Source organism: Dreissena polymorpha, chromosome 5, assembly GCF_020536995.1.
Source record: "Dreissena polymorpha isolate Duluth1 chromosome 5, UMN_Dpol_1.0, whole genome shotgun sequence".
Classification (NCBI taxonomy): domain Eukaryota; kingdom Metazoa; phylum Mollusca; class Bivalvia; order Myida; family Dreissenidae; genus Dreissena; species Dreissena polymorpha.
In genome coordinates this window covers 3,040,295-3,054,501 of record NC_068359.1, presented here as the reverse complement: position 1 = coordinate 3,054,501, position 14,207 = coordinate 3,040,295, and the positions used below count along the sequence as shown (strand labels likewise).

Genomic DNA, 14,207 nt, shown 5'->3' with positions numbered 1-14,207 from the left:
TTGTGTTACCATGTTTGTGTTACCATGCAATTGTACATCACCCCATCAGATGTATCATGGAACATTTTAAGACAAGTAAGCATAGTTATATCATGAATGGTTTTTCTATGGCTCTGTTGACAAAGCAGTGAAGGGAAATCACTGAGCACCACCGAAGGAGTTGGTTGTAAACATGGATTAAAGAGGAGTGGTCTTGAATCACCCCAGAAACTATATGAAAGTCTCCCAAGACGTGGACTATTGTCTGTACTTGACGGGACAGAGGGCCAGAAGGCCATTTGGTTGGTCATCAGAGTGTCACAGAGGAGACCGGATTTGCAGATTTTCTAGTATTTATATATATAACACTGTTAAAATAGGAAAACAAGTGCTAGAAAACAACAAATTATTTAGTCTTGTGTGCCTGGTCTGTTGAGACAGCAAGAAATATTTTATGTTCCCTCTGATTTTACAATTCACTTGTGCTGTGTTCTTTTCTTAACAGGTAACCTTATCATGATATGACAACGTTTAGTGCATTTGGTGTTGCAATGAACAATATCATTGAAACTCCCTGCAAAGATTGACATTATAATTTACTCACGTTGTAGGGGATTTGTGGTCCAGCCATAATACACTGTCAAGGAACCCTTTATATACATTCAATTTGCACATTGTTGTGGAATTGTGGTCAACTGGTAAATTCACTGTTCAAACAAACCAGGGCTGGCAGATTTGAGGCGTTGCTTCATCATGTACTGCTAGTCTCTTTAATATCAAGGTCCCTGAATCGATAGGCTACACACTTGAAAACTTATATTTGACGTCAGTGCAGGATGTTTTGTACCGTATTTACACAGTGTCTTTAACATACTGAACATAACCAGGGTGGGGAGTATAGCAGAAATATCTGTAGAACCATTGAAACCAGTAACCAACACAAATATTCAAGCAACTAACAATAGGTTATTCAGTATACATACTGACTGGGATGTGAATAGTAATTATAAGGATATAAAAGTTATAAAACCAATAGAACCTTATTTGTTTTCTTGTGTCCTGTGGACTCTTTCCTAGTTTACATTAAATTGACACCCAGCTTTTCACACATTATAAGATTTGGACTTGTAATATATATATATATATATATTATACACAAAACTAATACAACTATGTACATATATAACTATGACACACAAGTCACTAGATTTATTTTTAATAATAACAATAAATAAATTGTGTACACATTTATATATATACAAAAGCATAATACCTATCTTAATAACCAATAGAGAAAATACTGCTTTTAAAATAATGAATGAAATGGTTTACTGTTTTTCAAGGTTTTCTTTTTTTAAGTCATGACTTTTTTTGTTTGTTCATAGTTTTCAATGTTGATGTAATATTTCAAACCTCACATAAGATTGGTAGCCTGAATACCTATCAAGACAGTTGTCAATGCTATGAAATAAAACACTATACTACGACAGCAAGAACTTAAGAAATGCTTCAGAAACAAATCATAACAATTTGGCAAATTCTGAAATAATACTTACAAAATATCTCATTAATCTACATAATGTACACATGCTTCTCTCTTAATTTTTTGTATCAATCCTTTAAAATAACTATTGTTACAACTGGCTAGAAAGTGTCCGACTGCAACTCTCAGCTGAAACCATTCTTTTCAATGTTACATCATATCTTACAATCTTAAAACATTATTACAATACATATGATAGTATGTAGATATACAGATACTGCTTAGGTGCACATTAATCATCATAATGTATGGCTGATACAATGTAAACAAATTTAAATCTCACTTTTTTATGTTTGCGCTTAAAAGTTGTTTGTAAAACTTCTGATATGAACTTTCAGTAACTACTTATCAACAGTTTATAGTTGATACCTACTGATTTCACGCTTAAGATAGAGTTTAACAAGTATTTTTTACCTACATGTCATTATGTTGCCTGATATAAGAGAAATGCTAAAAGCCAAAATTATCCTGAATTTCGGGCCTACTCACAATTACTGAACGTTCATTTCAAATATAAACAAACTTTTAAAGTTTTTGCCATAAAATGCATTGTTTTTTAAGGACTTCTTTCCAAAAGTATAGCAGCAAAATTACAATGAATATAAAACTTCACTTTCCATTAAGTTTCACAGAAACTGAGAAAGATTATGTTCTACCTCCAATAAATTGAAAAATCACACTATCAAAAATAACCGATTAAAAGTCTCTTGTCAGGTGAAAGAATAAAATTTTACTTCCATATTCAATTACCCACCTTCATTTTTGGCCTATTTGCCTATCCTCAGACGCTAGACACTTCTAAAAGCCTGACCACTATCTGGTTTTAAATATGCAATGACTTTTTTCACATACACATGATAAATGTGGGCTAAAGGCAAAAGGCCAAACAAACAAAGAAAGTATGGAATTTAAGATAACAATGGCCAATCTTATGTAGTTGATAATTGATATAAAAAAGAATATTCTTAAAATTCTAATGTTCTAAAACTACAGTATACACATATAATTATATTATTCTTTGTTAAGGACAATGTGTTAATGACATAAGCTCCATTTTTAGCCAGTAAATGTTCAAACTCAGATGCATGTTGTTTAAGTTCTGTCTTTTTTATTCTCAAGTCTAAGAATTGCTTGGCGAATACGAAGCTCAGTTTTCTGAAGAATTTCACAAACAATTTATTTCCAATCAAATGAGCGCACGAGTTGTTACGTACTATAATTCATAACCTGCCATTATGAAAGATCTCTTGCAGGCCTAAACCAACAAGGCTGTTTGTACAACATTCATGCCCCCCATATGGGCTGTCAGTTGTAGTGGCAGCCATTGTGTGAATACATTTTTTGTCACTGTGACCTTGACCTTTGACCTAGTGACCTGAAAATCAATAGGGGTCATCTGCCAGTCATATCAATGTACCTATGAAGTTTCATAATCATAGGCCTTATTATTCTTGAGTTATCATCAGGAAACCATTTTACTGTTTCGAGTCACTGTGACCTTGACCTTTGACCTAGTGACCTGAAAATTAATAGGGGTCATCTGCCAGTCATGATCAATGTACCTATGAAGTTTCATGATCCTAGGGGTAAGCATTCTAGAGGTATGATCCGGAAACGATTTTACTATTTTGAGTCACTGTGACCTTGACCTTTGACCTGGTGACCTGAAATCAATAGGGGTCATCTGCCAGTCATGATCAATGTACCTATGAAGTTTCATGATCCAACGCGTAAGCATTCTTGAGTTATCATCCGGAAACCATTTTACTGTTTAGAGTCACTGTGACCTTGACCTTTGACCTAGTGACCTTAAAATCAATAGGGGTCATCTGACAGTCATGATCAATGTACCTATGAAGTTTCATGACCCTAGGCCTAAGCATTTTTGAGTTATCATCCGGAAACAATTTTACTATTTTGAGTCACTGTGACCTTTGACATTGTGACCTTAAAATCAATACGGGTCATCTGCCAGTCAAGATCAATGCACCCTAGGCCTAAGCGTTCTTGAGTTATCATCCTGAACCATCTGGTGGACGGATCGACGGAAGGACCGACCGACATGTGCAAAACAATATACCCCCTCTTCTTTGAAGGGGGGCATAATAAAAATAAGCTTGATAAGCAGGTTAGACACATGAAAGGAAGTGCACAAATACTATACATGTATGATATAGATCAAGAACATCGCTAAGCTAAGCTTTGTTGAAATACCATATTTGATTACCATCCATGCTGTTTTAAACTACAAGCTGTCCTGACATCCATACTGTTTTGGCATTTAAAAAGCAAAACGCACTCAAAAAAAGCAGACCTGAAAAGTACCAGTACTTTAAATACAGTAAGAAATCCTTATCATTATATATGAATGATCATTGTTACGAGGGCAAACAAAAGGGTTACTTTATCAAAATGATGCATCACATAAGGGACTGATGGAACATAACTGTTGTATATGCACATTTTCAACGTTCAAAAGATTAATACGCATCAACAGTATACTATCTCGTTTAAGTTGAACACATCCCCACTCTACATTTTCCTATACCCATGTATGAAATTGGGCTTTCAAATATACAATATTGATGTAGAAATACTTGGAAACACTAATAACCATTCAACTAAGCATTTTTTAAACTGAATGTCATTCTAAATAATTATGTTACATGAGAACAAGAACTTACGCTTTATAAGCTGAAATGCCCCTTGTTGGTGCCACATCAAGACACACCATCACAAACAACAATCTATTTATTTCAATTTGAGTATGCCTGTTTGTGAAAGTTAAAACAGAGATAATCCAAAGATAAATCAATGAATTGGAATTATGATTTAGTAATGAAACCCTGATATTTGCATGAACCAATTACAACTCCTTCATAACCAGGGACAAGTTCAAACACACACTATAAAAGCATAACGTGTGTTTAAAAGAGGATCAAAAGTTAACACAATGAAACATATTTTATATTCTCAAGAAAAATCTCTGCAGACTGAAACATCTTAAGTAACAAACGACACTAGAAACAATAAAGAATTATGAGCACAAGTAAAAAGTGAAGCAAGACATGAAGTTAAAACACAAAACAAGGTTTCCATGATAGCTTTAAGCACTCACCAGAGTTCAAGGTTCACAAATTATACAACCTTGACCTGCTGACCTAGTTTATGACCTCACTTGACCCAGATTTAAACATGGCCTTGATTTTGTTAAGATAAACATTTTGACCATGTTTCAGCAAAACAAGTCGTAAATGTTGCTTTTAGAGCGGAAATATGAACAAATGATCAATATTCACACTTGGTATAGATATTGTTAAGAAAATATTCCGACCAAGATTCATCATCCAGGCAAAAAATATTGCCTCTATAGAGTTGTAACCAGCTTAAAGTTGACACTGCAGGTGGATGGACACATAGACTGAACACAAGAGCTCACCTTGAGCACTTCTTCACAGGTGTGCTATAAACATGTACAGTTTCAATCACAGCATTCAGTGTACATACATGTAGACAGAAAATCTCTGTATATGGCAAACAAAAAATGAAATGCAAAAACAGCAAACAAACTGCCATTGGTCTCCAGGACTCCACAATTATTAGTATCAGTCTTTGCATTCAGCAATATTTTTATTATATTAAATGTATATTGGGCACTAAAAAACACAAGTCAATGAAAAATAACATTTCTAACATGGACTTTTCTAATCATACGTTTACTTGCTAATACATGTATATCGTTCCACTAATAAAACTATTTTTCTGCAATTACAAAAATGTATTTGATATTTTAACATTATTGTTTTGCATTTGTCACATTCCTTACAATCAAACTCTTGGGAGTTTTTAAAATTTATTTATATGTTTGCATATTTAATATGCAGCATATTAAATAACATTCATCATCTCCATTCTGTCTCTTAAATAAGATATGCCATAAACATCTTTAACTATTTTTTTTTTATTGCAAACATAATATCTAGCATAGTGAAACAGCTTGTTCAAATAACCAATTTAAATAGACTTTTACTTCTAACTTATTGTTTAAAAAATACCACAATACATTCACAAAACAGAATTTGTCATGTTAATGAATAATCCAGTTATGAGAGAAAATGTAAAATTTTCCTTCACTTATTGTTTTCCGTATGAAACACCTGGTGACAGTGAAACCGCAAACTGATCAAAACAACTGATACAATCTGAGAGTGAAGGGGTGCCCAATTTCACCAAAACATGTCCTATAAAACAGCCATCATCAGTTACATTCCATCTCCACCCCCTCTGTTATCAAAGAGTCTGTGATTTTGTTGGAATCTTCCTGAAGGGTTTCTGTTTCTACCTTGCAGTTGGATAAAGGTGGATCACACTCGGGTAGTGTACCTCTCTTTTGGTAGACCAGCACATATGCGGCCTTTGACTGGAAACAAAGAAAACACAAACATACAATGTATTAACCATTTTGTACATTTTAAGAAACAGTATGGGAAAGCAGTACAATATGAATGCTTACAAATATTTAGTAGAAACAAAATGTGTGACATGGCCATGGTGTAATTTTCACAACTGTACTTCGCTGTTGGTGCACTTCTATACAATGGCATATACCAGTGCTATGTTTTTACACACAGCTCCTTATATGGGTCGCATTCTGAGAAAACTGGGCTTAATGCATGTGCGTAAACTGTTGTCCCAGATTAGCCTGTGCAGTCCACACAGTCCCTAAATTGGATTTTTGCTAAGAAGAGACTTCATTAAAACGAAAAATGTCATTAAAGCGGCAAGTGTCGTCCCTGATAAGCCTTTGCGGATTGCACAGGCTAATCTGAGACGACACTTTATGCACATGCATTATGCCCAGTTTTCTCAGAACAAGACTCGTATATTTGAGCCTTGTGCTGGAAAGCTGGTTCCTAATGCATGTACATATAGATTCATCCCAGATTAGCCTGTGAACACTTGATTTTGGTTTAGGAGATACCTCCTTTAAACGAACATTGCATAAAAGCAGAATGTTGTCCCTGATTAGCCTGTGCAGACTGCACAGGCTCATCTGGGTCCACACTTTATGCCAATGCATTAAGCCCAGCTCATTTCTTCAGTAAATTGCACTTACAACACAGGCCTCCTCTGAAGCCTCTGTGACGCTGGAATCATCAAAGTAGAACCACTTACGGGTGGTTTCGTTCCTGCAGTATGCAGTGTCTACAACAAAGAAAACAAGCAAATTCATTGAATTGATATCCCCCCCCATATGCTTCTGGACACAAAAGTGTTATATTTGACACTCAAAAACATTTTTTCAAGATACAAGGTCCATAACTCCCATATTAACAGATGGTGTACAATGCCATTTGCCGTGCATCATCCTCTTATCTTCAATATATACTCATACCAAGTTTTAATGAAATCCCCCAAAGCACTTCCAAGATATGTCTCTAGACACCACAAAAAAAGCATTTTTTCAAGATACAAAGGGCAATAACAATTAAAAAAAACTTTTTTTGATTCGAACTCATAACGGTGTTATTACGTCATACAGTGTCAAATGATGTACTAGGATAACAGCAAACAAAGCACTTAACATCCGTAACATAATATGAAAGTACAATAAACTATGCTACATAATACATATTTTATTCTCACAAAATAATGCTCCTGAATTGTTATCCCCACGCTTTTTGAAAAGCATGGGGATATTGTGGCTATCTCCGCCGTCTGTATGTCTGTCTGTCTGTCCATCCGTCCTGGCCACTATCTCCTCCTACACTATTAGCACTAGAACCTTGAAACTTACACACATGGTAGCTATGAGCATATGTGCGACCCTGCACTATTTGGTATTTTGATCTGACCCCTGAGATTTTCACTCATTTTTTAGGTTATTTTGCATTAACTTTTTCATTTCTATACCGATTCACTTCAAATTGATACTGAACATCTCTTATGACAATATCTCAACTATGCATGGGCCCATTTCCAACCCTGGGGCGCCCAGCCCACATAGGCCACACCCACCAAAAATTGCCTTTTACTATAATTTCTTCTTCATTCTACACCGATGCACTTCTAATTGATACTGAACGGCGTGGGGATACGCGTCGGCCTCTGCCGCGCCATTTCTAGTTTGTTATATACTCTCGATGCATAAAATATTTAAAAGCTACATGAGAAAGATTGCTGGAATACTTACAATGTCCGCCTCCGAGACCCCCGAAATGGTTGACCACCCCAACAAGGTCGTACAGGTAGGGACCTCTGTGATTGGGGTTGATCAGTAAGGCATTCATGTTCAAGTCTCTGAAAACAGAGCAAACATCATCAGTCAAATATATGACCATCAGTGGAATACATGTATATCACAATCATTATTAATTAAATATCATCATCAGTAAAACATATCACCATCAGTAAAATACATCATCATCAGTAAAATATATCACCATCAGTAAAATATATAAATATCATTTAAATATCATCATCATCAGTAAAATATATCATCATCAGTAAAATATATCAATATCATTAAAATATCATCATCATTGGTAAAATATGTCAGCATCAGTAAAATATCAACATCAGTAAAATATTTCATCATCAGTAACACATAACATTATTAGTAAAATACATCTTCTACAGTAAATATACAATCATCATCATAAAAATATATTATCATCATCACTGAAAGTTTTTTCCATTCTAAACATGATCTTTTGTAATTCTGTAAGGCCCTGAACATTATTACCATGTCAAAAAAGTGACAAATACACCTTGATGCCACATGTAAAATTTGTAGCAAGTTGAAACAATCATGTTAACAAGGGACAAAATTGCCACAAAACCAGGTTTTCATTGTGAAAAACAAATCTGATAAAGGAGAAAACTCAAACTGAACTTTTGAAATGAACAAACAAAATTAACCCCCTTTGTAAGTTTTTTTTTTTTTAAATCTATTTTTAGTCGTGGCGACCTTGACATTGGAGATATTGACGTGATTCTTTCGTGCGACACACCCTCCCCGTCCATGATGTGAATAAATGTGCCAAATGATTTTAAAATCTCACAATGAATGACATAGTTATGGCCAGGACAAGCTCATTTATGGCCATTTTTGACCTTTGAACTCAAAGTGTGACCTTGACCTTTGAGATATCGACGTAATTATTTCGCGCGACACACCGTCCAATGATGGTGAACAAATGTGCCAAATGATTTTAAAATCTGACAATGAACGACATAGTTATGGCCCGGACAAGCTTGTTCCGCCCCCCCGCCAGCCCCAGCCAGCCAGCCCGCCCGCATTCGCCAATCTAATAACCAGTTTTTTCCTTCGGAAAACCTGGTTAAAAACCTGGTTAAAAATAAAAAGTTGAAAAAGAGGCATCATTTTATAACACAGAGATTATACAAATTTCAAATGCCAAACATCTTATAATAAGTAAATATATGTTGCTGATGCATGCAGATGTTACATGTAGTTTAATGTTTTGATTTGACAAGTGTAGAAGTACTTAATCGGACATGTCTGTGTCTACAAAGTGAATCCCAAATACCCCATTCTATTTCACTGCTGTGGCAAAATGGCAGTTTATCATTGAAAATTTTAGTTTAGGCATTTACATCTCTCATGAAACCATAACACCCCAGATTTTTTATCATAATCGATCCTGAGCATTCCTGATAACACTAAGATCCTCCAACCTTGTCGGGAACTCGACCAGTATGTCGATCTTGTCTCTCCAATAGCGGTTATAGGAGAATCTCTTGAGATGAATGATCAGGGTGTCAGGCAGAGACCAGATGTCAAACTTCTTGGTGGCTTGCTGATGCTTCTTACACTGGGGACAGTACCTAAAATACAAAAACAGTCTAGGCTTTCTTTTTCTTAAATAGTCTTTTAAAATGAAGAATCCCATACTTAAATAAGTTTTTGACAGTTTTGGCATATGTCACATAACTTCACAAATCAGGTGATATTCAACTTTGAGTGTTCCCTTTTCAAACATTAATTCCTTTTATAAAGAATTAACTTATAAATCTATTATCTGGTAAACAAATCTTGAATAAATGTTTTCATACGGAAATTATATCATCATAAATACTATCAGATTTGCAAATGCTTATAGAAAAATGTATTGTCTAATCAGAATAATTTCCATGAAGCCTACTTTTTTTCTTGATCAGCACTTTTTATACTCAGTACCAACACATGCTGAACATGAACACAACAGATTCCATGAAGCAGAATCCTGACACAGTTTTTCACACCCTTTAGAAACCTGCCACAGAACTTGAAATAATTTGCTTTTCCACACAACCCTGCGGCTATTCCTATCCAAAGCTTCGTTTTGTAACATAATTAGAATATGTCATTCATATTTTATCAAGAACTTTAAAAAAAAATCATAAAAGATATGCACATCAAACTTGATTATTGTTTTAAGTGTGTTTATATTATTGCCCTATATTTATTGACCGAGAAATTGTGGACCTTAGCTTTTCACACAATATTTTGCCAACAAACAAAATTGAAACAGTACCATGCAATAAACAAGAGCACAGCCTTGCGGGTGCAGACCGCTCATCTATTTTCTTTTTAAAGGTGAAGGGACTCTTATTTTCAATCACAAAGGAGGGAGGGGTGGAGTGAAGAGCGGTGCATTGTGTGGGGGTGTGGACATTTATTACATTTTCTTCAAAAATGCGAAAAAAAAAAAAAAAAATCGGGGGTGGGGGGGGGAGGGTGGGGGGTGGGGGGGATTCTTGGGTGCGATGGTTGGACGGTATTTCAAACATAAAATAATAAAAATAAATATTTGGTGTTTTTTAACCGTTTCATCAAAAAAAATGGGGGGGTGAGGTGGTGGGGTATAGTGTGAGGGTGTGGTGGTAATTGTGAGATGATCTTAAAAAAAAAAAAAAAAAAATAGGGGGGGGGGATTCGGGTGGGGGGAAGGGGGGGTGGGGGGGGATTCTTGGGTGCGATGGTTGGACGGTATTTCAAACATAAAATAATCAAAATAAAAAGTTTTGTTTTTAAACCGTTTAAAAAAAAATGGGGAGGGGGTGGGTGGGGGGGGGGTATAGTGTGAGGGTGGTGGTCATTTGTGAGATGATCTTAAAAAAAAAAAAAAAAAAAAAAAAAAAAAAAAAGGGGGGGGGTGGGAGGGGGGGTTGGGGGGGGGCACGGGCGATGGTTTGGGTGGAGTCTATTGTGGTATGTCAGGTAAGAGTAGTTTTTGTCAAAGTATCAATCAAATCTAATCATAAATAAAGAAGTTATGGCAATTTTAGAGAAATTAATAATTTGACCTTGAGAGTCAAGGTCATTCAAAGGTCAAGGTAAAATTCAACTTGCCAGGTACAGTAACCTCATGATAGCATGAAAGTATTTGAAGTTTGAAAGCAATAGCCTTGATACTTAAGAAGTAAAGGGATCGAAACACAAAATTTAACCATATATTCAAAGTTACTAAGTCAAAAAAAGGGCCATAATTCCGTAAAAATGACATCCAGAGTTATGCAACTTGTCCTTTTACTGTACCCTTATGATAGTTTGCGAGTGTTCCAAGTATGATAGCAATATCTATGATACTTTAGGGGCAAAGTGGACCAAAACACAAAACTTAACACAACTTTCAATTTTCTAAGTATAAAGGGCCCATAATTCCGTCCAAATGCCAGTCAGAGTTACATAACTTTGCCTGCACAGTCCCCTTACGGTAGTTAGTAAGTGTTTGCAAGTATGAAAGCAATAGCTTTGATACTTAAGGAATAAAATGGACCTTAACACAAAACTTAACCAAAATTTTCAATTTTCTAAGTATAAAAAGGGCACATAATTCTGTCAAAATGCACGCCAGAGTTATCTAACTTTGCGTGCCCAGTCTCCTCATGATAGTAAGTAAGTGTACCAAGTTTGAATGCAATAGCATTGATACTTTCTGAAAAAAGTGGACCTAAACGCAAAACTTAACCAAATTTTCAATTTTCTAAGTATAAAAAGGGCACATAATTCAGTCAAAATGCACGCCAGAGTTATCTAACTTTGCCTGCCCAGTCCCCTCATGATAGTAAGTAAGTGTACCAAGTTTGAATGAATGCATAGCATTGATACTTTCTGAGAAAAGTGGACCTAAACGCAAAACTTAACCGGACGCCGACGACGCAGACGCCGACGCCAAGGTGATGACAAAGCTCATAATTTTTTTTCAAAAAATAGATGAGCTAAAATAAATCAACTTGTATTTGCAAATGTTCTACACCACAAAGATTTAGTGTCAAAAATGCATGGATGTCCTCCAAAGACCCTCCTATGAAATCTGGATAGACCATACACCGCAATAACTACAACAACGACAACAACAAGAAGCACCCAAGCTACTCTCTCAGGCAGACCATGGGTCCTGCTCCCCCAGTTTCTTCGGTGTGGTATAAAGGTCAATGCAGTCACTCAGCTGAATGACCTGCTTCTTGATTGGATTGGCGTTCATCGTTTCGTGAACCACAAACGTCTCTGCCTTCCCTTCGTCATAAAACTTTTCCTTCGCTATAGTGTTCCAGTCTAACGAGATGTAACATCCGATCTGCAACATTTCAAAACAACCATTGAATAGAATTTCACTTTTCCTAAGCAAAATTAGCAAATCTTAAGGTTAACTATTTCAAGCTGCTCATGCTTGTTGAAGAATCGACGAAGGTCTACTAGAACTCTATATGACCCAAATTTACCCAGATTTGGAATCAAATTGAGATGTCATATAACTAAAGGTATATTATTAATAAACATATGACCAATTTTCAAACAACACAAATTATAAAAACAAGAGGGCCATGATGTCCCTGAATCGCTCACCTGACTCATTAGATCAGATGAAAACTATGACCTCTATTGTCTACACAATGTTTTTCTATGATTTGACCTAGTGACCTAGTTCCTGACTCTAGATGACCCAAATACAATCCCAATCCAGATTTCATCAAGATAAACATTCTGACCACAGTTCATAAATTTGGATGAAAACTGTGACCTCTATTGTCAACACAAGGTTTTTCTATTTATTTGACCTAGATTTTACCCCAGATGACCCAAATACAATCCCACCCAGATTTCCATCAAGAATTCTGACCAAATTTCATAAAGGTTGGATGAAAACTGTGATCTCTAATGTCTACACAAGGTTTTTCCTATATATGACCTAGTGACCTAGTTTTTGACCCCAGATGACCCAAATAAAATCCCAACCCAGATTTCATCAAGATGAACATTCTGACCAAATTTCATAAAGATTGGATGAAAACTGTGACTCTATTGTCTACAGAAGGTTGTTCTATTATTTGACCTAGTGACCTTGTTTTTGACCCCAGATGACCCAAATACAATCCCAAACCGATTTCATCAAGATAAACATTTTGACCAAATTTCATCAAGATTGGATGCAAACTGTGACCTCTACTGTCTACACAAACAAATTGTTGACGGACGGACGCACAACACACGCAGGCATGGACACACGCAGGCACGCACAACAACGGTCGCCGGAATTCACACAATCACATAAGCTCACCGTGTCACTCATGACAGGTGACCTAAAAATATGTGTCGGAGATAAACATGAACAGTTGTGGGTAAAATCCCATAGAAACAAGGGCTGTTTGTAAAACATGCATGCCCCCCTATATGGGCTATAAGTTGTAGTAGCAGCCATTGTGTGAATACGTTTTTTTTGTCACTGTGAATGGTGGGTGGTGGTGGTGGTGTGTGTAGTAGTAGTAGTAGTAGTAGTAGTAGTAGAAGTAGTAGTAGTAGTAGTAGTAGTAGTAGTAATAGTCGTAGTAGTATTTAGTAGTAGTAGTATAGTAGTAGTAGTAGTAGTAGTAGTAGTAGTAGTAGTAGTAAGTAGTCAGTAGTCGTAGTAGTAGAAGTAGTAGTAGAAGTAGTAGTAGTAGTAAGTGGTAGTAGTGGTAGTAGTAGTAGTAGTAGTAGTAGTGGTCAAAGTCGTAGTAGTAGTGGCAGTAGTAGTAGAAGTAGTAATCGTAGCCTTGGTGGTGTGGTGGTGGTGGTGTGTCGTAGTCCTAGTTGTGTCGTCTACTAGTAGTAGTAGTACGTCTCGTAGTAGTAGTAGTAGTCCGTCGTAGTAGTAGTAGTAGTAGTATCGTAGTCGTAGTAGTGTAGTCGTAGTCGTAGTAGTAGTAGTGTAGTATAGTACAGTACAGTAGCAGCATTCACAAATACCAATACTTAAGAATGATCAAATGGGAAAAGGTACATAGCACCGGCAGTAAATATGGGGCTCATTTACAGGTCAAATTGGAATCCCTGCTGTAAAATGAGATTTTGAATGAATTAAGGAGGCAAATCTGTAATAAAAAGAACATGCATAACCGTAGTTGTTTCCCTTGTTTGAACCATGCTAAATCCTTACAAGTTTGGAAAGAATTGGATGAAAATTTGGACTTTATTGCATAAACACCATTTTCTCAATTCAAGGGGAGGTAATTCTGTACTTCATGGACCTAATGCTCATTTTTTGTAGGGTTCGTGTCCCTCATTGATATAAAACACTGTGCAAATTTTTGAAAGGATCACAAAAAATGTGGAATTGTGAAGGTTTTCAACAAATAGCAAAACGAATAAACAATGCAAGAAGTCAAACGAGCTCCTGCGGCCATGTTTTTTGACGAT

General features: G+C 36.0%; 1 protein-coding gene across 1 annotated transcript in view; it reads right to left on the bottom strand.

The window, feature by feature from the left end:
- Positions 1-5,461: 5,461 nt before the first annotated feature.
- The window catches only part of LOC127881272 (ubiquitin carboxyl-terminal hydrolase 15-like), a 74,911-nt gene continuing 66,165 nt past the window's right edge, over positions 5,462-14,207 (bottom strand). Inside the window, exons 23-27 of the mRNA XM_052429017.1 lie at positions 11,921-12,108; positions 9,224-9,373; positions 7,716-7,822; positions 6,639-6,727; positions 5,462-5,942 (exon numbers count right to left, since the gene is read on the bottom strand). Coding sequence (XP_052284977.1) covers positions 5,781-5,942; positions 6,639-6,727; positions 7,716-7,822; positions 9,224-9,373; positions 11,921-12,108 — 696 coding nt within the window. The 3' untranslated portion in view covers positions 5,462-5,780. The remainder of the gene's footprint in view (positions 5,943-6,638; positions 6,728-7,715; positions 7,823-9,223; positions 9,374-11,920; positions 12,109-14,207) is intronic.